Raw genomic sequence first — 21,043 nt, forward strand, 5'->3', positions numbered from 1 at the left:
CTATACATGGGCTGGTAACATCTAACCTTCGGTTCACCATCATCTCTCTCAACACTCCACCACATTCACATTGCCAGGCTGCGTATCCTACATACAGTCGAGCAGAACCTTCCTCCAACTGGATACTGGAAAAGCTAAAACCATCATCCTCAACGAACTGCAGAAATACTGACTCCAATCTTCCCCTGTCTGAGATTGAATGAGACGGTTTGTATCCTCCATCTGGTTGCCTGTTATCACCTTCGATAACAGTTATTGGCTCAGCACAAAGAGGAAAAGAGTCACATCTGTATCAACAATTGACTTTGCTGGTTAGTTAAAACAGACATGCAATTCACACCATTTGGTTAAGAAAGATTAAAAACAGGCATGCAATTCATACAAGATGAAAATCAATGCTCACACTCATTCGGTTTCTCTGATGTTCCCTGAACAATCACAGAATATAAAGGCTAGTACCTGAGAATATGGGTTCACACTGGCCAGGATATCCTTTGGGTCTTCCCTTTCAATGTAGGGTCCTCCACTTTTGCGAAGGTTAATCTTTGGAGTTTTTTTTCAGGCTGAATGCCCAAAATCCTTCATTTTTATTCTTTTTACTTATCTTCCCAAACTTTGATGTCTTACTTTTGTTGGCTCTGACTCTTCTTCCGAGTTTGTGTCCTTTTGTTATGAGCTTCCGCCCAAGAGCACTGGCAGCATTAGCTCATTACTCTTCCACCGAATAAAGGTTTGAACCCTATGTCACTTCCTTTGTTTTCTCAAGAGTCACATCAGTTCCAACTGGTTCTATCCAGTACAAGCCAGTGGCTGGGGTGCACAAGCTGCTGTTTTTATGTATGAGCTCTTCCTGGCTGAGATCTTACACTTGATGCCATGATGAGGTTCCTGGCACAACTCTCCACCTTTGATAAGGCCATCTATTTCACCATCTGAAGCCTCCCTTCCTCAGCTGATCTGCTACTGAAATCATAATCATTAAGTTTATCACCTCTAGACTTGACTATTCTATTGCACTGATGATCACCCTCCCAATTTCTATCCTCTGGAAACTGGAGTTCAATTAAAAACTCTGTTACCTAAGTTCTGCTCAACTGTTACTTCAGTTCTCTTCAATGTACATTTGCTCCAGGTTCAACCACAACTTGTTTTCTCAGTGATTTTCTCTAGCCTAAAAGTATCCGTGTTGCTCCAATTCTGGTTGCTTGAACATCCCTGATTGAAATCAAACTCCCATTGACAGTTGTGGTTTCAGCTGTCAAGACCCAAAACTCTGGAATTTTTTCAACTCTGTAGCTCGGCTTCCTTCTGGAAGCTAGCCTTTAAAACCTAATTCTTTGACCAAGTTTTTGGTTTTGATCTTACTGCATTGTCCAGTTTTTTTGACAATGGTGTATTATACTTTCCACATCCTTTAATGTAGCTTCCAGAGTATCCAATTTGCTGTTTCTGATTCTATAATTAAGCTTTCAACATAACTTTGCATGAACCTTTTTTGTAGCTTTGAATACCGTTCATCTGGAATATTGAATACCTGTGTTACTTTTGCTCGGAGGCCTTCTCTTGGGTATCAGATCAAAAAGAAAATTGTCTACATTAGAAATGGTCAGGTTAGATTACGTCAAGAAAAGCAGATTACCTCATAGAGCAGTCATGAAGACTTATTGGAAAACCAAGAGTAAGTGACATCATAAAGAAGAACAGTCTCACTGAGCAACCACTTTCTAGTGAACTAGAAATGTGTAAGTACGTTAGTTTTATAGATGAACTGGAAATAACCTTTACTCCAAGCAATGCAAGTTACACAAAGCAACCGAAACACTTCAGCGAAGAGAGAGGATTACTGCAGTCTACTACATTTGAATATAGATCTTTATGCACTTTCCATAAACAGACATTGGCAATTCAACTACTTTTTCACCTTTTATGGAAAACTGCAGTCACTGGATAACCTAGGGGCCAGGGATTTCTTTTTGTTCATATTCTAGTACAAAACTGGAAATACGTTTTCTTTCATGTAGATATTTAGAATTGAGAATCAGTGAATAATCTCACCTGTGAGATATACGTTTGTATGAAAATTACTCCATATAGGATCTAATAATTGGCCATCATAGTGGGTAAAAAGGCCAATTAAATAGGCAATTACAAATGAGTCAGTATTGACAAATAATACTTGTGCTTAAGATGTACAAAACACTTCCACAAATCTTTCAACGAAATACAATCCTCTCATCACAAAACATACATGTTTCAACATTATAAACAACTGTAAATATAAATTTACAGGAATAGCAAGGCTGGTCATTTAAAGTATGTATATTTTGATATTAATTACATTAACAACATAGTCATACAGAAATATCATTGTGATCATTTCATTAGACATCTATAGCAGATGGCTACAACTGAGAATTGGAATGTCACAATTGAAATATTGATGTTTCAGTAAATAAAAAAACTAAGTGCACGATTCATCTCTGTTGCAATTATATCTTCTATTGCACTCAATCAAATAAGTTGGTCAACTTGTTTAATGGTCTTTAAACAATCAATTGCTCATTAAAATAAAAATAAGAAATTCTTATCTTGGCGATTTTCATTGAGAGTTCAGACAGCAATAGTACTTACAGGAGGTCCTGTAAAGAGATAGACAAAAATACTTAGTTATGAAAATCCACCAAAACTATAAAGACTATTTCAAAAGTAGAACATTCAGAATAGAAAAACTGAGAACTTCCCTGTTTTGTTAATTGCTAAAGTGTACAGTGCTGTTTCTTTTGTGCTGATTAAATCCAAATTCTTCTTTCGACAGCAAATCCAAATTAAAATGAGTCCCTTCATAGTATTCATGCAACATTTTACATGTTTTTGAGTGCTTCCTAGAATACTACACTTGCTATACTTCAAAAAAATATTCATTGTCTGTAAAGCATGTCAAAATGTCCAGTGGCTATGAAAAGCTCTATCAATGCAAGTCTGTCTTTTTAACAGACTCTTTTTTAAAATTTAGCTGCAGCAAGATCCGAGAAATTACGATTGCCAATATTAGTGAACTAATGTTTTATGTGTTCTGAGCATTATTAAGATGCAGGTGTTGACCCATTTATTTGAACTGGATTAATATCCCTGTGAAAGCACCGTAGACAGGAATATCATATGAACTAATACTTTTTCTATTAGTATTCTTCAATACACTGGAGAGTCTTTCAAGATCTACAAACCTTTCCCCCAAAAAGATTCATTCTCCAAATATGTGCTGGCTGTGGGAAGTATCATCCAGCCACTACCATTTCATATGGAACAATTTTACAATCATCAGTGGGTATAACAGTCATTTTCATATTTCACTAAAGTCAAGCGAGATTCTTCACCACAATTGCACACTCAATTTTCTTTTAAGGATGAATCATCTGCTTTATTGCCAACTGTTATCTCTACTTCCAGTTCAAATCAGCAGAAGAGACAAAAGAAATAGCAAATACTTAAATGGATCACTGTGCATTGTTTTGCCCAGTAAATGTAACCAGGTTGCAAGTTAGAGCAGGGAAGACTGTGCAGTCTGTTCAACCTGTTCCTATTCAGACTGTAACTTGTGGTGTTGTGGCAGAAATGCCACTCCCTGTTAACTTTATGAACTGATGAATAAACATTTTATCTTGGGAGTAGAAATTCTATCGCTGACCTGGCTTATCATTTAAAAAAAAACTAAAATCTTTATTTTCATAACCGCTGTGAAATTGGACATCTATTGAAAAGCAATATCATTTTGCATTGATTCAGGCTGATCGTTCATTTGGGATACCAGCAGAAGGGTAGTAATATCTGGATTACTCCCGGTGTTACAAGCTGGTGAGGGTAGGAATAGGAGGATAGAGCAGATGAATGCATGGCTGAGGAGCTGGTGCAGGGGAGAAGGACTCACATTTTTGGGTCACTGGAATCAATAAACTGACAGGGAGATTTGCTAGAGCTGCTCGGGAGGATTTAAACTAGTAAAGTGAGGGGGTGGGACCCAGGGAGATAGTGAAGAAAGAGATCAATCAGAGACTGGTACAGTTGGGAAAAAGAGCAAGTCAAACAGTCAGGGCAGGTAGGGACAAAACAGAGAACAAGGTAAGACTGATAAATTAAATTGCATTTATTTCAATACAAGAGGCCTAACAGGGAAGGCAGATGATTTCAGGCCGTGGCTAGGAACATGGGACTGGGAAATCATAGAAATCACAGAAATGTGGCTCAGGGACGAGAGGTTTAGGGTGAGAGGGGAGAGATTTAAAAGGGACGTAAGGGGCAACTTTTTCACACAGAGGGTGGAACGCATATGGTATGACCTGCCAGTGGAAGTGGCGGAGGCTGTTATCTGGATGGGTATATGAATAGGAAGGGTATACTGTACAGAGATATGGGCCAAGTGCTGGCAGATGAGACTAGATTAGGTTAGGATATCTAGTCAGCACGGACGCGTTGGACCCAAGGGTCTGTTTCTGTGCTGTGTATTTCTATGACTCTATGAACGCAGTGAACCAAGTGGGCTGTGTCCACCTCACTCAGAAGCTCCATATTGGATTGGACACTTGGTGCAGCATATGTAGGAAGTTATTAAAGGGCCCACTACTAAGAGAGAAGTATTAGTGTCCCTAACTCTGAGTTGAATGTCCCAGGTTCAAATTCCACCTCCTACACATGTATATAACAATATCTCTGAATAAGTTGATTTGGAAACATTTAAAAAAAGACTCCTGCTATTTTTATGTATTTGGGCCGGTAATTACATTATTAAAACTAAACAAAAGAAGAACCCTGCTGGTTAGGCAAAGGGTTAACCATCAGGACAATTAATTGTTTTAGAATAAATCAGAATGTGAAGAATGGTTGAAAATAACTGAATATAATGATGTTATTTCAGCTGATTTAAAGAATAATATGATGAAGAAATGTCTGCTGTGTCCTACATTTGTCTTTGTCTGTACCAAGTCCAGTATTTGAATTTCACCAACAAGCATTATTCCAGCTGTTGTGTGAGAGCTTGTTTTAAAAGCTGTGAATAACATTCGAGCGCTTCAGGGCAACTTCTGAAATCCAAATTTCTGCAATGATTCTCTCAGGGTCGATGCTACTCCTCCCTGTGGTATTGAGGTAACCAAAGAGTCAGGTTTCCCCATTTGGTGGGAGTGGGAGGGATAAAAAGGAGAAATATCTGTTTTTCTTCATAACTTATGAGTCGTCGATGACAGTACGTGGTTGGAAATGTGAGATTCCCTCGAATGCAATTTTCCTTTGCAGTTAGCGAAAGAGCAGCCAATGATATTACACCTGCAGCAAAGAGTGATCCTTCAACTCTTCACAAGCAGCTAACACTTCATTTAACCAGAGTAATGCTGACACTAAAAGTCCACTAGCGGCCAATTGCCATTAGACACCTCCTTTAACTGCTGTTTTAATAATGCCCCATTTGTTTTCTATCAGGTCAGAAGTCACACAACACCTGGTTACAGTCCAACAGGCCTATCTGAAATCACAAACAGTCGGAGCAGTGCTCTTTTGTCACGTGTTGTGAGACTTCTGATCCTATCCACCCCAGTCCAATACCGGTACCTCCACATCTTGTTTTCTATAGTTAAATCTGCTTTCTCCCCACAGATACTGCCAAACCAGTTGAGTTTCTCCAGTAATTTCAGGGTTTTTCTGTTTCTTACTTAAATTGTGTTCATCAGGACCCTTGTTTTATTTTGAGAAGGATGTTAAAGATAATGTAGTTGATGGACTTCCAGAAGATATTTGATAGTGTGCCACATCATAGACTTGCCAGCAAAGCTGAAGTCAGTGGGAAAACTGAGACAGACACAGTATGGATTTGAGAGATAGGAAACATTGTAATGCTGAGTGGTTGTTTCTGGACTGAGGCCGGGTTTACTTTGAGGTTTCTTGAGGGCAATTATGAGGACTACTGCTTTTTCATGACCTGCATTAGGTTTGGACGTCCAGGGCACAATTTTAACATTTGCAGTTAACACATCACTTCGAAGCATTGTGAGCTGCAGGGGATAAGGAATATTGCCAGGTTAGACACATGGCAGGTGAAATTTAGTGCAGAGAAGTGTGAAGTGATACTTCTGGAAAGAAGGGTGAGAAGAGGCAATATCATCTAAAGAGTACAATTTGAACAGTATGAAGGAATCAAGAGACCTGAGGTATATACGTCCAAATTGTTGAAGATGGCAGGGCAGGTTGAGAATGTGGTTAAAAAGACAAATGGGATCCAGGACTTTATAACTATAGTCTGAGAATACAAACGCAAGCAAGTTATGATGAGCCTTTTATAAAGACTCAAGTGGATTATTGTGTCCAATTCTGCACACTGCACGTTTGGAAGAACTTGAAAACTTTACAGCGTGTGCAGCAGGAAGAAATACAAAAATGACTACATAGATGATAGACTTTCTTTATATCGTGGATTGGTGAAGCCAGAGTTTTTCTGCTTTGACAAGAAAAGGCTGAAATTTGCCAGAAATATTCAAAATCATGAGGGGTCACGTCAGAAACTATTGTTAGTTGAAAATGGTCAAAAACCAGAAGGTACTGATTTAAGGTGATTGGCAAAGGAACTGTTAGCAGCATGAAGGAAAATAGTTTTATTGAGTGACTGGTTTGAGAAAATGGTGGAGTCAGATACAATCAAGAGTTTCAAAAGGAATAAATAAGCACTTGGAATGGAAAATATGCAGGACTCCCGGGAAAGGGTGGGGATCATTAGCAGGGTTCTCCTCTTGCTGGCACAGCCTTCTGCTGGACTGTAACCATTCTATGCTCCTACACACAGCTGCAGAAAGGCTTGTTTATCTGACATGCTAACACCAGTGAGTATCGACAGTGATAGACATGTATACCGTATGTGCTGTCAGCTCCCTTGAATGTTTCCACAGCTCCCAATGGAGAATTACTGCTTCAAATTCCAAGCTTTGAGCATGGAGACTCCAATTTGTTCAGAGAATGGTCACAGGTATGTTAAAGGAAGGATTGTGAAGCCCAGAAATGAATGTACTGTTCCTGTAATTCCCTGATCCTGGATATACACCATTCAATACCCACTGCAACTCATTACTTAACTATACACTTTCCACTTATGCTATGTCTTCAAGGGAGGTGATAATCATTTGTATTACCGCTTATCTGAAAGGTAATATCGAGAAATTCATATTAATCAAGGGGAAATGCACTAAAGATATATAACAAAGCAATGGAACTACCCCTCCTGCCCAGTAAATATCATATACCTTTCCTTTACCACTGCCATCACACCACAGTCAAAACAATATCTGCTCAACTTTTCAACCACCCAGTCCTAACCCACTTTTACACTCAGGTTCTCATGTATCTCCCTGCCTTTCAGCTCTCTACTTTGCCCTTTAATGTTCTCTTTGAATTTCTTCAATTTGGATTCCACCCACCACACTATACTGAAACGGACCTAGTTTTAAAAAAGGGATCCTCTGTGAGTCAACCCTCCTTGTGTCTATTGCAGTTTTATGGTCAATCATGCCTCCCCCACTAACGCACTTCCCTGTTGATTAGATTAGATTTCCTACACTGTGGAAACAGGCCCTTCAGCCCAACAAGTCCACACAGACCCTCCGAAGAGTAACCCACCCAGACTCATTTCCCTCTGACTAACGCGCCTAACAGTATGGAGAATTTAGCATAACAAATTCACCTGACCTGCACATCTTTGGACTGTGGGAGGAAACCGGAGCACCTGAAGCAAACCCACGCAGACACGGGGTGAATGTGCAAACTCCACACAGACAGTCACCCGAGGCTGGAATCAAACCTGTGACCCTGGCGCTGTGAGGCAGCAGTGCTAACCACTGAGCCACCGTGCCGCTTGTCTAACACTTGCACAGTTCCACTCAACCACATTCAGACAAAGCCAGTTCTTGACTAGCACCGGATTGTTTTTCCCAGGTAGTTAATTTAGTATTACAGAACTTGATTATTGCTTAAAATAAAATGTGACATTTTGTTGAACCTTTTTGTCTTGCATTGATCAGAACACTTCACAAGAATACAAATTTAAGGGGAAAAAAACAACATTTATACTGTTTGATAGGAGCGTGCTGATTGGTTGGTAAGTGGAATCTGGTAGATGTGTCACCATGGAGAATGCACCCATTTGCACTGATTGACAGTAAACACCCAGACTTTAAATTTTTGGTTGACTCTGATTAGTCAGTGTGTCACCCTGAGAAATCAGCCAGTGAATGGTCGATATCTATTTTGTTGAATTAAAATGCAATCTGTGTATGTTCTCTCCGTGTGTAAAGTACAGGGTGCTGTGCATTAATAGATGTAGCTTCCAGTACATCACGTGCTATACGCGAGTACAACCTGCAATCTTAAACAGTTTGCAGACCCCTGGCTGCCTGGTATCAAGGCCCCGAGAATCAGCCAGAACAATCTTCAATTTGTGTGGGAGCATAATGTGATTTGTTCCTGTTCTTTGAAGTATTGATGATGGTTGATTTGTATTTATGTATTTTAAAATCATCACTTGATAAAATACCACATAAAGGACATTTTTGCAAAATTAACATCTATTTTAATAATGAGAATGGATATGATAATGGGATCATGACAATGCACAGCGTATACATTGTTAGGGGAAACCTCAGCCTCAAAGTTCCCATATTGCTTCAGAAAATTTGCTCATGGGGATGATCAATTTGAGAAAAGTTGCCCTCATAAAATAGGGTGGCATGGTCCCTCACCAGTTAGCACTGCTGCCTCACAATGCCAGGGACCCAGGTTTGATTCCCTCCTCAGGCGACTGTCTGTGTGGAGTTTGTACATTCTCCCAGTGTCTGCATGGGTATCCAATGGGTGCTCCAGTTTCCTCCCACAATCCAAAGATGTGCCGGTTAGGTGGATTGGCCATGCTAAATGGAATGTATAGATTAGGTGCATTAGTCAAGGGTCAATGTAGGGAAGTGGGTCTCAGTGGGTTATTCTTCGGAGGGTCAGTGTGGACCTATTGGGCCTGATGGCTCGTTTCCATTCTGTAGGGATTCTGTGAAATTCTGTGAAAATGTTGAGCTGCTCCTCCAGTCACAGACTGGTTCTCTCCCATGCTTGCAGCTGAAAGATTTATTATGAGGCTATCAATAACAAATGCAGAAGAGAAACAAATGAAAAAGCAAAGAACAGCAAATGCTGGAAATCTGAAACAACACCAGGAATTGCTAGAGAAACACAACAAGTCTTGCAGTAACTCTGCTTTCTTGCCAAAGATAATGTCCTCACTTTGAATGACTTCTCCTTTAACTCTTCTTATTTTCTTCAGAATGCAAGTGTGGTCATGGGCAAGAGCATTGGATCCCCGATCATGGCTATTTCTTTGTTGGGTAGGTGGAACATTCCCTGTTCCAATCCTACTTGGGTGTCTACTCACAACTCTTTTGTTTGGTACATCAATAATTGGTGCTGCTTCCCCCACCTGCCCAGAATTGGAAAATTTATCTATTTCACTTGCAATTTTCACCCCACTCTTACGACTCCCTGTCTTTCCTCAAAATCTGTTTCCATTTCTGGGCATAGGGTGGCCACCAATATTCACTACTAACCCCCTGACACGCATGGTTACTCCGACTGACATCCCCACACACTGCTTCCTATAAAGACTGTCATCCGTTCTCCCAGCTTCTCAGTTTTTGTCATATCTGTTCCAATGATGCCAGCTACTACAACGGGGTCTCTGAAATGTCCATCTTCTTCCTCAACTGAGGATTCCCTTGTAGTTGACAGATATCTCAGCAGTGTTCAATGTGTCTCCCACACTTTAGTCCTCATCCCTTCTCTTCCTTCTCACAACATAGATAGTGTCCCCTGGCCTTCACTTACCAGCCCAGCAGCAACCATGTCCATTTCTTCCACCTCCAGGAGGAGGTGACCACCAGATACATAATCCCCTCCTTCCCCCCAACAACCCTGTCTGCCTTCTGCCCTCTGGGACACATTGGTCCATTCCCAACCCCTCCACACAGCAAGTCAGTTGAATGCATACTGCTTGCTATCACTGTCAACAACACTTTTCATCATTTTGCTGATAATTGAGAGAATAAGGGGGATGGTGATGGCACTGTGGTATTATCACTTGACTATTAATTTGGACTAGATAATGCACTCGAGACCTGGGTTTGAATTTCACAGCAGATGATGGAATTTTAGTTCAATAAAAATTTGTAATTAAAAGTTCAATGGTGACCATGAACTTGTTGTTCATTGTCAGGTAAAATTCATTTGGTTCACTAGTGCCCTTCAGGAAAGGAAACAGCTGCCCTTACCTGGTCTGACCTACATGTGACTCCAGACTAACAGCAATGCAGGTGATTCTTAACTGCCCTCTGGGCAATTAGGAATGGGCAATAAATGCTGGTCTGGCCAGTGATGTTCATATTCTGTGAATGAATAAAAACAAAATGGCTGGTATTGCAATAGTCAGCCGGCTTGGATTTGTCCTACTTTTTGTGAATACGATACACATGGGCAATTTTCCACATTGCCAGGTAGATGCCAGTGTTATAATTTTCCAAGGAGAATTGGACGAGGGGTGCAGCTAGTTATGGAGCTCAAGTCTGCAGTAATATTGCCAAAATGTTGTCAGGGGCCATGTCTTGCAGAATCCAATGTCTTCAGTCATTTCTTAATATCTCATTGATTAAAAGGCTTGGCAAAGGATTGTCTGTCATCACTAATTACAGTTCCATGGAAACACCTCAACCAATCCACACTCTTCCCCTCAAATATTGATTTCTACTTAATTTGGTTTGTTTTAAAATATGTCTTCATGTGTGCAAAACAATCAGCTTCAATAGAAATGTGTCTTTTTTTCATCAATTCTCAAATCTATTATTTCTCCTCTCAAAGAAAATTATCAAATTATTACCACAAACCTGCATGTATAAAAATTCCAGAGTTGTTGATTTTTTTCCTTCTTAATATAAAACAGGGAAAATCTGATTCAAAAAATCTGAATCTTATAAAACAATCATTTTAATTGTAAACATCAGATTCTGCTGCAGATATTCAGTGGTAAGTATGAGACATCTTGTCTGAATTGTTTGTTTTCCCACCACACACATACAAATTGGGGACTAGCCAAAATAATCGAACATGTTTCCTTTCAACTTTGATAATCATCCATTTTTCTTCTATATTAATACACAAGACAATATTTGATCCAAAATTACAGTTGTGTTGTTAACTGTGGATTTAACCATTGAACCAAACAGAAAGCTAGTTTGCATCCCCCTTCTCTCCTATTGCAGGGCACAGGGGAGATAAAGTGGGGGACGTGGAGGGAGCACAGTAGACACCTGACCCTCTGGAACCTTATTACTACGTCACAAGTACTTCAACTTCAGCTAATAAAAACTCTCCTTTATTAAGTCTTACACTTTGAGAGGTGATATATGGCATTTTAAAAAATAACTTACATTTTCTAGCGAGTTAATCTGTTGTTCCTTTTGGACATTATCAAAATTTTGACAAGTTGTAGCTAATATTTCAGGCTTATTGACTGAAGGAAAGAAACCTTCCATTTTTCATTATGTTTTAAAGTTTATTTCAGCTTCTGGAGAATGTCATACAACAATATTTAAACATTTTTGCTGGCATCATGAACATGCCTTTTTGTATTGCTGAGACATCTTCCTATGGTCTGGGCCACCAACCTGAAAGCTGGCAACTAATTCTAACTTAATTGGAGTCTGAAAGTGGCACTGGGGTTGGTTAAATTCTTCATTTTTTGCCACGTTGAGATTTCCAAACAAAAACAGTATCTTGCATTCATATTGTGCCTTCAAAGTCGTTACACAGGAACATCCTTAACACAAGATTCTCAACTTCCCTCTTGGCAATTAGGGAGGAACAATAAATACTGGCCTGGCCAGTCACCCCCACATCCTGTGAATGTCACTGGCCACTTTCTTACTACAGACTGAGATTTCCAACTAAAATAAAGTTTATGATTATTTTCTTATTGATCTCTAAAATGTAATCACTATTTACAAAATAATTTATTTCATTATGGCACAGTCATCTCTTATTGCAAAGCCTCCAAAAGTATTGATGATGGGTGAAAGTTGTCGCTTGGATTCAAAAATACCAACTGGGACACAAGTATTTCTTGAAGCTACAAAGTTCTATTGCCCTTACATTGTAAGTGGTCTGCAATGTTCTCAAAGATGGAAAGAACATATTCTGTGATTTTCCACTTCAGTATTAACATGGCTTCTATTCCAAAGACAGTGAGAGAGAAAAAAAAAACTTGAGACCGCAAATTTGATTCAGAAGTTTGGAAACTAAGTCAGGAGCTACCTACCCTTGGTCTGAGCCAGGTTGTGCAGTTTCCTTCTGAGGTAGAGAGTCCAAACCGTTCCCACAAAGTAAAAGTTGTATTTGCACCCCTGGCTGTACAGCTCATTATAGATGGCCAATGCTGTTATGTATTAAGTGACAACAATGATATCCTGGCCTCTCCACAACTCTCCCCTAGGGTAGAAATCAAGCTTATGGACTGGATATTTAAAGACGAAGAACAGTTCAAATGACATTAAAGGGCCTGTTTCATACTAGAGCCAGAAGTTTTCATTTGATAATGATATCAAACATTTATATTCCAGGTCAGAATTCTTTGTCAGCTTCTCTGGTCATTCCAGGGGTTTTGGTGAATCGTCCCCCAGCAATTTAGGGTGGCATGGTGGCTCAGTGGTTAGCACTGCTGCCTCACAGCACCAGGGACCCAGGTTCGATTCCATCCTCGGGCAACTGTCTGTGTGGAGTTTGCACATTCTCCCCATGTCTGCATGGGTTTCCTCCGGGTGCTCCAGTTTCTTCCCACAGTTCAAAGATGTGCAGGTCAGATGAATTGGCCATGCTAAATTGCCCATAGTGTTGGGTGCATTAGTCAGAGGGAAATGGGTCTGGATGGGTTACTCTTTGGAGGGTCGGTGTGGACTGGTTGGGCCAAAGGGCCTGTTTCCACACTGTAGGGAATCTAATCTAATCTAATTTCCATCATGCCTCATCTTTGTCCTCCTGCTCCTTCTTCATCAGTGAGGTACTCACACAGGTATCACATTGTTAAAGAAGCCTGAGGCATGAGGACACCAATGATTGGATCCTCATCTCCACAGAGACGAAGCACAGTCAGAAGATGATCTCAAGGATTGGTGTCATCAACACATGCAGAGCTGGTGCCCCCGGTTTCGGGGAAAAATTACAATAGTGTCCGTGATCAGATGTTAGGTTCCTTCTTTAGATATTCAAAAAGCTGGATGCCTCTTTCAGGCCTGGCCACTGCACTATCCTCTCTGTCTTTTTCTCACTGGGGTGTGTAGTGCACTTCTCAGTTAAAATGCACCTGCGCTTCTTGCCCGTTGGGGCACTTTAGCAGAGAAGTAAAGGCTCAAATCCAGTTCACTTTCTGGTGTAGATCTTGGAATTTCTTCAACTAAAACCATCTGCAATCTGACACAGGAGACAGAACTGCCAGCATCACAGACTGTATCAATCAACATCAACAAAGGCTCACCATCAAGGATGCGAGTACTGTAAACTCACAAATGCAAATGATGTATTGAATCTCAGCCAGGCCCATTTTCAAATGCGCAGTCCAGGACACTGAGGAATGACAGGACTGTACAGAGCCAGCATACTAAGTTTGTAATTTCTTCTTTGAAATACATATTATACAAGAATGCAAGAAAAGGCCATTCTGCCCATGCAAATTTATCTCTCACAGCAGTTGGGAGAAAGTGAGGACTGCAGATGCTGGAGATCAGAGCTGAAAATGTGTTGCTGGAAAAGTGCAGCAGGTCAGGCAGCATCCAAGGAGCAGGAGAATCAATGTTTTGGGCATGAGAAGGGCTCTGAAGAAGGGGTCATGCCCGAAACGTCGATTCTCCTGCTCCTTGGATGCTGCCTGACCTGCTGCGCTTTTCCAGCAACACATTTTCAGCTCTCACCGCAGTTGGTGTGTCTTATGTTCTGTCTCTGCGATCTCCCTTGTCAGTTCTTGCGCGTAATTTAAATTAGAACCTCTGATACAGATTTTGTCTTTTTATTTAAGAACGTTTGAGAATAGAAGTGTAACACAACCTTAGTACAGGTTGAGTGAGTGGGCAAAATATTGGCAATGGAATTTAGTGCAGGAAATTGTGAGGTCATGCACTTTAGGAAGAATCAAGAGGCAGACTATGAAATTGAGCGATTCCAATAAAAAACCAGTGCAGAGTGATCTGGGTGTTCTTGTGTATTGAACACAATATGTTAATAAACAAGTCCAGCAAATAGTTAGGGAGGCAAATTTTGTTGCAAAGGGTTGAAATTTAAAAATGGGGAAATGTTTCAACCTTACAGGTGTTGGTGAGGCAGTATCCATAGTATTGTGTACCATCGGGTCCCTGTATTTACAAAAGGATATATTGACATTGGAGGCAATTCAGGACCAGGTTAGTTTGGGGAAACCTGTCAGCATGGACAAGTTGGAGTAAAGGGTCTGTTTCAATGCTGTATGACTGTATGATTCTTTTAGCCTGATTACAGGATCTGACTTATCACCTACAACTGAATAGTTTAGACTTTTATTCATTAGTGTTTAGAAGAATGATGGGTGATCTGTTGAAACATAAAGAGGGGGCTTGACAGGATAAGTGTCGAGAAGCGGCTTCCACTCACGGGGGAGTCTCAGACTAGGGGACAGAGTTACTTTGGCTAGGCCCGGGTTAGGTTGAGCTAAAGTGCATTGATGAAGGGCTTTTGCCCGAAACGTCGATTTTCCTGCTCCACGGATGCTGCCTGACCTGCTCTAATCTAGACTTGGATCTCCAGCATCTGCAGTCCTCACTTTCGCCTATAGTGCATTGATAGTTCACCATGTAGAGTCATAGAGATGTACAGCACAGAAATAGATCCTTCGGTCTAACTCATCCATGTCAACCAGATAGCCTAAATTAATCTAGTCCCATTTGCCAGCACTTGGCCCATATCCCTCTAAACCCTTCCTATTCATATACCCATCCAGATGCCTTTTAAATGTTGTAATTCTATCAGCCTCCACCACTTCCTCTGGCAGTTCATTCCATACATGCACCACCCTCTGTGTGAAAGGGTTGCCCCTTAGGTCTCTTTTAAATTTTTCCTCTCTCAACCTAAACCTATTTTACAAAACTCGCCTCATTAATTACCAATTATGACCTTATGGTATATCTCAAGTCGGATTTTAGTCCCATCTTATCACTCACCATTTCCAGAACAACTTGCCACTTAGCAGATGCCCACTGAAAACATCGGCATCCTTGCTGCCTGCACCATTTGCCCCTGGATGAGCACTGGCATTTCAAAGCTGCCCTGCTTGGTCAAAGACAGAGTCTAAACATGGCGGAGAAGAGGAATAAGGCTCTGCAATTCTCCATTATGGACCTGGAGAACGGGGAGGCCCTGTGGAGAGGCATTCGTTTCCCATAGCATCAGCAGAGGAGACTATGCCACTAGAACCAGGTTTAAAGTCACCACCAAGATCATTGCTTTCCCCAAGGTATGGAGGAAAGGCTGGCAGTGTAGAAAACAAACCCATCAGTGGCCTTCCCCGCTGCACCCAGGTAAGTGCCACACTCTTCCCTCTGCCAGCTCACACTCACTCCATCTCTGTTTCCACTTTCTGCGTAGGTTGAGAAAAGCCCATCCCCCACCCTCACCACATTCTACAGAGGGTTCTTTAAGAGCACCCTGGTGATCTGCATCACTGCCTGGTTTGGAAATTGCACCATCTCAGATCGTTAAGACCCTACAACAGATAGTGAGGACAGATGAGAAGATCATCGGGATGTCTCTCCCCTCCATTACAGACATTTACACCACATGCTGCATCCGCAAGGCTAATAGCATTATGGATGACTCCACACAACTCTCATTCAAACTCTTCTCCCTTCTGTCAACCACCTGATGAAGGAGCGGCGCTCGGAAAGCTAGTGCTTCCAATCAAACCTGTTGGACTATAACCTGGTGTTGTATGACTTTTAATCTTGTACACCCCAGTCCAACACCAGCATCTCCAAATTGATAAAGAGTATTGAGAGGATGGCTTGAAGTGCCATAGCAGAGAAGGCTATGGGACAAGTGTTGGAAAATGATACAATAGTAGGTAGGTTTTTGATGATCAGCACAGATATGATGACATCCTTCTGTGCTCTCATACTCTGTGATCCTGTCAGGGTTAATGCTATGGGGTGACCAGGTCATAGACCCCCTACTGCGTAAGACTTTGCATGTGCCTATGGCCAATGTTCTTTTCCTTTCAAAGTCCCATTGTTAGTGTTTGCTGGATGCCCTCCTTTCTCCACTGAGCCTGACCACTGCGCAAGTGATCACAGCCACTTTCTTCCCCGTTGTGCACTCTGATTTCTGGCATGATGGAGGGCAGCAGTGAGCCCTCCTCAGCCAGTGACTTGTAGCTTCAGCTTGAACATGCTGGTGTGCTCCCAAATATCCACATCCCCTTCCTGGTAGCGCCACAGACATCACATGGTAAGGTCCTGGGGAGTGTTGCTGAACAAAGAGATCTGTAGTGCAGGTTCATAGTTCCATGAAAGTGGAGTTGCAGGTAAATATGATAGTGAGGGCAGCGTTTGGTTTGCCTGCCTTTGTTGGTCAGTGCATTGAGATTTGGACTTGGAAGGTCATATTGCAGCGGTATAGTAAACTGGTTAGGCCACTTTTGGAATACTGTGTTCAGTTCTGGTCTCCCTGATATATAAAGGATATTGTGAAACTTGAAAGGGTTCAGAAAAGATTTACAAGGATGGTGCCAGGTTGGAGGGCTTCAGTTATAGGGTGAGGCTGAATAGACTGGGGCTATTTTCCCTGGAACGTCAGAGGCTGAGGGGTGACCTTATAGAGGTTTATAAAATCATGAGGGGCAGGATAGGATGAATAGACAAGGTCTTTTCCCTGGGGTGGGGGAAGTCCCAAAACTACAGCGCATAGGTTTAGGGCGAGAGGGGAAAGATTTGAAGGACTTTTTTTTACGCAGAGGGTGGTGCATGTATGGAATGAGCTGCCAGAGGAAGTGGTGGAGGCTGATACAATTACAGCATTTAAAATGCATCTGGATGGGTATATGAATCGGAAGGGTTTGGAGGGATATGGGCCAAGTGATGGCAAATGGGACTAGATTAGTTTAGGATATTTGGTCGGCATGGATGAATTGGACCGAAGGGTCTGTTTCCGTGCAATACATCTCTATGACTCTACCTCCCCAAGTTCTATATGTGCCTACATTCTCCACCTAGCTGCTAGGGTGTGAGGTGACCATGCCTGCTGTGGTCATTCATTGTCCCCCTCCTTGAAGCCAGTGTGCTCCTGAACATGGAGGGTCCTTCCACCTCTCCCTCCACATGACCCTTTTCCAATCTGCTTTACCATTCTCCTCCTTGGCAAACCCTATGGCCACCACCCACCCCATCCACTTTCACAACTGTACTATGTTGTTGCAAGAGCCTGCAGCGACCCCACCCCACCCATCCAGAAGACTAATCAGCCAAGGCTTTGTCCCATGACTATGGCCACATACACTCTTGGTTTCTGTGGACTGATTGTTGCCTCTACTATCAACCAACGAGATCGGTCAGCCCTGAGCAAGCCACGTTGAGATACATGGCAGGCATTAATGCATCTCCTCTACCACCTTTGCTCCATTCCCTGCACATGCTGCTGTGGAGCCAAGTGACTGACCATAACCCTCTCTCCCTATACTTCTGGCTCACAGGCTGAGAACCCCTCTTGACAATGGCATCAGAGGTTGCCCTGTGCCAGGACTCCCTGGCTAGCTTCAGTGATGTCTTCTGCTAAGACTTTGAGATGTGGCTGCAGGCTGTGGCACTTGCAGTGTGTTTGCCACATAAACTGCTGGCTTATCTGACAAAGCACACTACCGTTCAACAAATGTGCATCCTCCAGACAGAGGACTGCTTAGTGGCAAGGCAGGCTGCCTGTGTTTGTGACTGCACTGACTGACAAAACATAGCATGGTAAGGCAGGGATGTTGTGGGGCATGCAAATATGTGCTAAATGAGTGAGCGCTAAGAGAACAAGCGAGCAGCCTGGTCCAGTCTTCATGTATAAAGTAACCCCACTGCAGCATTTCAGTGCTAGTTGCCGGTATACTGTGCAGTGCATGTCATGTGCTTCCAGAGTGCACGCTCAGTCCCGAGGAGAAGTCGCGATGGGTTGGAATTGCCAATGTCTGTGGAGAAAGTGTGCATGCACCTAGTGCCTGTTGGCTGTACTTGGGCTGTGATTTGGTTGCAAGCACAAGGAGGTCCTTTGAAGCAAGTGGCAAGCTGAATTCACATGCACTTGTTTCTTTACTGACTTTGGTAAAATAGAGGGCTGAATATTAATGAGTTGAGGTGTGGCCTTAATAAGATGTTGAACAAGCAGTGATCCCGGTCAATTAGCATCTTGCTGCTGCCTACACAGAATCTTGTCAGGCTGCTTGTAGAAAGCGTAAAGGATGGAGAGAGATGACTGCGATATCAAGATGGGCCTTTCCGGCCTTTTTGTCCGATTCTGTCAAATGTCTTTCCATTGTCCACTTTGCTCAGACCTTTATAAGATTCTGTCCATTTGAGGGTTTGTTCATTTCAAACTGACAAGCAAAGGAATGTCTTTGCTCAGAGGGCAGTCAGCATCAGGAATTCTCAACACCAGAGTTTTGTAAAGGCTAAATTACTACAAGACTTTCAAGAGGAGGTGGATTTTCTGAAATACTGAGGAGTTGATTGCTTTGAACAGCTGACATGACAAAGAGGATTTAAGGTCTTGAAAAGACTAGCAGTGCCTTACAAAATGGCAAAATAGGCTGGAGCAGGATGTCCTACTTCAGTCCGACTCCCTTTTATGTTAGGTTCCATATTATTTATAAACTTGTATTCTGAACTGCTGGATGGGCATCTCAGCACTCCGCAAAATTTCTGATTGCTTTGTCAGAAGCTAAGATAAAAATCTCACCAGTCTATTACGATTCTCCTGCTCCTTGGATGCTGCCTGACCTACTGAGTTTCTAACACCATTCTAATCTTGACTCTAATCTCCAGTATCTGCAGTACGCACCTCCACCTAGTCTATTATGACAGGCTAGTCTTGGGCCAAGAATCCTCATATTCCTCCTAGTAACTGATTCTGTTCTAGTTATATGCAGATGCCAAATTTGTATAAGAAGTTTCATTTTGTTACAATGTCTGCTTATATTTACATACCCAAACCAAAGCCAGGAACTTTCTTAAATTTGCACATATTTAACCATCTTAACTTTACCAGCAGTGCAGCAAAAATCCCACTTACACGCCGAAGGTGGGGTTTCTGTCAAATTTCTGCCCACGTTATGATGGTGAACTGGGAATGACTCCAAAATCATTTCTGGCCCAATTCTTCCAGCCAATTCTTTGACTACAACCTCTCTCTGAACTTCCCTTCCTATTCCAGTGTAGCCAACAAACTTCACATGGTTACATTTGATTATGGTGTCCAGGTCACAGATCCAGAATGTTGGATATAACAAACCTTAGGTAATTCTCTGCTAGGCTGTTGGAGGGATATGGGCCAAGCACAGGGGCGGGGGACTAGTTTATGTTGAGATTGTGGTTGGCATGGACTGATTGGACCAAAGGGTCTGTTTCTTGCTGCATGATTCTATGACTATTACTCCATGGAGGACCCAACAGAGAAATGGCACAAAGCGCTGCAATATAGCTATTTTTCTCAGCGATCCACCTAACTTTTGCAAGGCAACTTCTGCGCGTCAATATCTGTAATGCTGACATCTCTTGCAGCTACTCTTTCTTCCCTATCTATTGACCGGTTTCTTATGCAGTCCCCTGTTCTTTTCTCTGACATTTAATTAAACTAAGTCATGTGGAACTCTGTTGCACAAATTTCTAAAGGCCAAATAAATCATCGTGATCCATTTACTTTATCTGTAACATCCTCAATGAAGTCATATAACTTTTCTGGGGCTTCTCTTTCTATTTCTTAAGTGAATGTCATAACACAGTCCTTTGGCCTTCGAACTAGATTCTGTTATTTCACTCATTATCAATTCCACCGAGCTCCAGTTGCCTGGGTTGGAAAACCTGCTCCTTTTAAACCCTAGGTCCAACATTTGTCTATTTCCAGTTCTGAAAAGAATCACCAATGGCAAATGGATTTCTTGTAATTGCTTCCTAGGGGCATTCAGCAAGTGAGAATGTACATTCTCTGACCCAGGCAATCTGTTCATTTTAAGTTCCTTTCTGATCAACTTTCTCTGCCATAGCAATCAGAACCTCTGGAACTTTAAAAACCACACAAGACCTGGGTGAAAAATTACTATTCTGAAAGTGTGTGGCTACTTCTACAAAATGTTTACCTAATATTCAAACTGTCCTATCTGTCAAATTTGTGTTTGCTAATGATCCTATGAAATGCCCCGGAACTGTGTACCACAGTTTACAGCTAGGTGGCATGATGGCACACTGGTTAGCACTGCTGCCTCACGGTTCCAAGGACCCAGGTTTGATTCTAGTCTTAGGTGACTGTCTGTGTGGAATTGGCACAATCTCCCCATATCTAAGTGGGTTTCCACTGGGTGCTCTGGTTTTCTCCCACATTCCCATACCTCCCAAAGAGGTGCAGGTTAGGTGGATTGTCTGTACCATCTATGAATGATGGATCAGCATGATAAATGTTACGGCTATGGGAATAGGATAGGGGGTGTGAGGGTTGGTGTAGACTCAATAGGCCAAATGGTCTTTTTCTGCACTATGGGGATTCTATATCATTGAAGCTCACAGCTGAGGCCACAGCAGCAGAACTAGTGCATATAAAATGGTGCTTTATAAAAGCAAGTTGTTCTTGTGTCAAGTGAAATAACTGCTTCCTAGTTGTGGTTACAATGTGCACTTTTAATTTAAAATTTCTTCAATTAGAATATATTGTTGACTGAAAA

General features: G+C 41.9%; 1 protein-coding gene across 1 annotated transcript in view; it reads right to left on the bottom strand.

Annotated features, from left to right (window-relative positions):
• Positions 1-2,591: 2,591 nt before the first annotated feature.
• The window catches only part of LOC140459870 (collagen alpha-1(XXV) chain-like), a 376,096-nt gene continuing 357,644 nt past the window's right edge, over positions 2,592-21,043 (bottom strand). Inside the window, exon 4 of the mRNA XM_072554386.1 lies at positions 2,592-2,639. Within this exon, the coding sequence (XP_072410487.1) occupies positions 2,611-2,639 (29 nt within the window). The 3' untranslated portion in view covers positions 2,592-2,610. The remainder of the gene's footprint in view (positions 2,640-21,043) is intronic.

Source organism: Chiloscyllium punctatum, chromosome 1, assembly GCF_047496795.1.
Source record: "Chiloscyllium punctatum isolate Juve2018m chromosome 1, sChiPun1.3, whole genome shotgun sequence".
NCBI classification, from domain to species: domain Eukaryota; kingdom Metazoa; phylum Chordata; class Chondrichthyes; order Orectolobiformes; family Hemiscylliidae; genus Chiloscyllium; species Chiloscyllium punctatum.